Here is a 3,131-nt window from a genome sequence, read left to right as displayed (position 1 = left end):
GGGGGGGGACACATAGGCGTATACACATACTCATACTTTTATGAATATGCACACATACATAACCATCGACACATTCGCGTAATATACACATACACAAACACACTCATAAACACGTTTAAATGCTTATCTAGAGGTGGTGTTGGAAGGTGCCACTTGTCCCATATTTTTACTGTCCCTTTGTTGTCTTTGTTTGTGTGTCTTGCTTTCTTCATCAATGACCGGTGTGATGTCGGTGCTCATACAAAATGGATTTTATTAGAGGGCGTATTAATGCCAGGGTTCAGTATCATTGTAATAACATTTTGTGTTATAGTTCATATTAACAACTGCAACCCCCCGTCCCCCAACGAAACAAATCAGCATTATCTTGGTGTGTGTACTTGTGGCATGGTGCATTATTATGGCGACAATCTATGTACTTACGTCAGGGCTGTCCACTGGCGACTTTGTCTTGGGGTGTCCGATGTATATCCTGGCTCTGGCTGTCGGGAAGCCCGTGCTGGTGTTCTGCATGGCTCTCTGAGACTTGGAGCTCACGGCCGACCCGTCAAACTCAATGACTCGGGGCCTGGTCGTGGGCCGGGATTTGAACCTCTGGGCATACTCCTCAGGGGCGTTGGTGGACACTGGCGCCGTCTTCGACCTGAGCTTTCCCCCACGAGGTCCTCTCACCTCAAGGACGTCTGTGAGTGTGTAGCTGAGGGGGCGTGGGGGGACGCTGCGGTAGATGAGTTGTTGGGAGGAGGAGGTGGCCACCATTTTGACGCCGAATCCCTGCGTGATGGTCGCTCGAACGGGAGGGAGAGTCAAGTTGAGATTCAGAGTGGGGAGTGCTGAAGTGTTTGTTGTCGAAGTGGTTGCTGATGCTACTTGTGCTGATGATGAAGTGGACAGAGGTGCGGTTGATGTTCGGTGTATCTGAGGAGGTACAACATTTTGAGAGGACGTCACAATTTTCGGAAGTACTTCACTGTTTGTTACAAAACTGGAAACCCTGTGAGTAAATCCTCTAAGACTGCTATCGTCATCACTGTTTTCACTACACACTTTGTTCGTTTCACACACAGTTTCTTGCCCTCCTTCAGGAACAAACTGTTGATTCCGAGAGAGAAAATCCTTCTGTCCAGGCGTTTGACCTATCAAGTCACCAATGTTACTAAAGCCCAAACCGTCCACAGCACCAGATGAAGCACACTCAGGCCCGGCTGTGAGACCTAAACCGTTGGAGAAGACCGCGCCTCGTTCTACCTGGCTCCCCTCACTAGTCCCAATTACCTCAGGTTCTTGATCCCCTCCACCGCTCGGCTCGCTGTTTCTGTTTGGTCCGCCGGTCGTCACCGACTCCGCTGAATCGTTAATTCCTTGATCCATAGTTTTTAAGCTTCTCTTCCTCCTTCTCGGCCACTCTTTCTATCCGTATTCCTCTCTGTGTAGAGAACAAGCGCCGGTCTTTGATACAAGTGATCGGCACGAGTAAGTTCAATACTCCATGACGAATCCCGTGCAGTAAACAGCGGGCTCAGGTAACAACTGTCGTGAGGCGCCGCGGCAGTGGCAGAACCCAGGGACAAATCCTGATTATATCCGCTGTGTGTAGCGAGGACGAGCGCGCCCTTTGACCTTTACTGCCGTGTCCTCCGTTTGGTTTGGAGCTCTGATTGTTTTACAGCCTTTTTAAATGCGGCTGGCCCAGGGGTTGGAAGGGGGATTGACAGCCCTGTGTTTGGGAGAGGAGAGGTAGTTAGAAGGGTTGGGGGGGGGGGTGGAGTCGCTAATCCCCCGGACAAGGGGACACGAGTTATCGTGACAGAGTCAGGCTGGCAGGAGACGATCGACCTGCGATCCAGCGAATTCCACTAATCAACGCAACGCAGGTGAAAATTTATCACATCACTCGTGACCCAAGCGAGGTTTTTTTTTCTTGTCCTACACCGCTAGATCCCTTTCGGCTCAGCCCCAGAACAGAGAAACAATTATTCATTGTTTAGGCCTTTTTTTGTTCTTTTTACAGATTCTTTACCTTTAGAGACTTTTACTGAGAAGGCAACCCCCACCCCCTACCCCCCAAAAAAACAACAACAACCCCACCCCAACAACAACAACAGCAACAACAACAATAAAAACAGCCCCCCCTCCCCCACTCTCTAAACACACGTCACATTCAAGAAAAAAACCAAAACAACAAACATCAAATAGTCAAATGCAACGTCATCCACTTCACACAGCACATACATCAGCAACAACCTCTTTACAGAAAACAGCATATTTATGGACTCCCCCCCACTCCCTTGCTCGTAAGGTATGCACTGTTTTGTACAAAAGAAAACATCGGCAAGTAAAGCAAAGCGGTTATCTATCTATCTATCTACCTATCTATCTATCTATCTATCTATCTATCTATCTATCTATCTATCGAAGACTCAGCCAACCGACCAACCTAAGTAACAACCAAAAAGGAAAGTTTTCTTTAAGACCCATAGGAGATGTTGTCGACACAAACTTTCAGATCAGCCTCTCTTTCTTGTCCCTGGTAATTTGGCCAGTGCAATGATCTTCATGATTTGGCAACAGGAGCAGTGTCTATTGGCATGCCCACTGCCCACCTCACACCCCTCCCTCTTTAAAAAAAAACCTACCACCACCCCCAATAAAAAAATAAATAAATAAATACATTTTTCTTCTTTTCCTCACAAGCCTCAAGAGCTCTTTGTCTTTCTTAGGTAAGCTGGCATTTGTTCTTTTTCGTGCCCCATTGGTTCTCAAAAGAAATTTGTTACACTTCAGTTTATTGATGCTGACATTTTCCTCGTGTTTGGTAGGGACTGCCCTTTGCTCTCATACAACAAGAGTGGTAATATCAAAATTTGTGCTCTCAACTTGAATTACGGGTGAATTAGAATGGACGTTTCGTCTCCATTATATCTATCTATCTCAACTGTTCTTTGTTTCCCCATGGCTATTTGGGCAATGAACTCTTTAAATATGCCTTTAGTGTCCAATGATTTGTAAAAGATGAGATGTTCATGGTGGTCTACATTTTCTAACAGCCCACCATACACGATAATGGCTTATTCTCTTTAGGTTTTTGTTTCTCTCATGTACATAATTTTGTTTTCTTTGATGAACTTTAA

The 3,131-nt window shown here is 46.2% G+C and overlaps 1 protein-coding gene across 1 annotated transcript; it reads right to left on the bottom strand.

The window, feature by feature from the left end:
- Positions 1–422: 422 nt before the first annotated feature.
- Positions 423–1,619, bottom strand: LOC106014068 (mucin-5AC; the record flags this gene model as incomplete). The annotated part of the gene is given in 1 exon segment (XM_013091101.2): positions 423–1,619. A coding segment is annotated over 1 exon segment (949 nt), but the record flags the coding sequence as incomplete, so codon positions are not given.
- Between the last annotated feature and the right edge of the window lie 1,512 nt (positions 1,620–3,131).

Source organism: Aplysia californica, unplaced genomic scaffold, assembly GCF_000002075.1.
Source record: "Aplysia californica isolate F4 #8 unplaced genomic scaffold, AplCal3.0 scaffold02104, whole genome shotgun sequence".
Taxonomy (NCBI): domain Eukaryota; kingdom Metazoa; phylum Mollusca; class Gastropoda; order Aplysiida; family Aplysiidae; genus Aplysia; species Aplysia californica.
The sequence above is the reverse complement of the archived record's forward strand: the minus strand, read 5'-3'. Positions and strand labels throughout refer to the sequence as shown.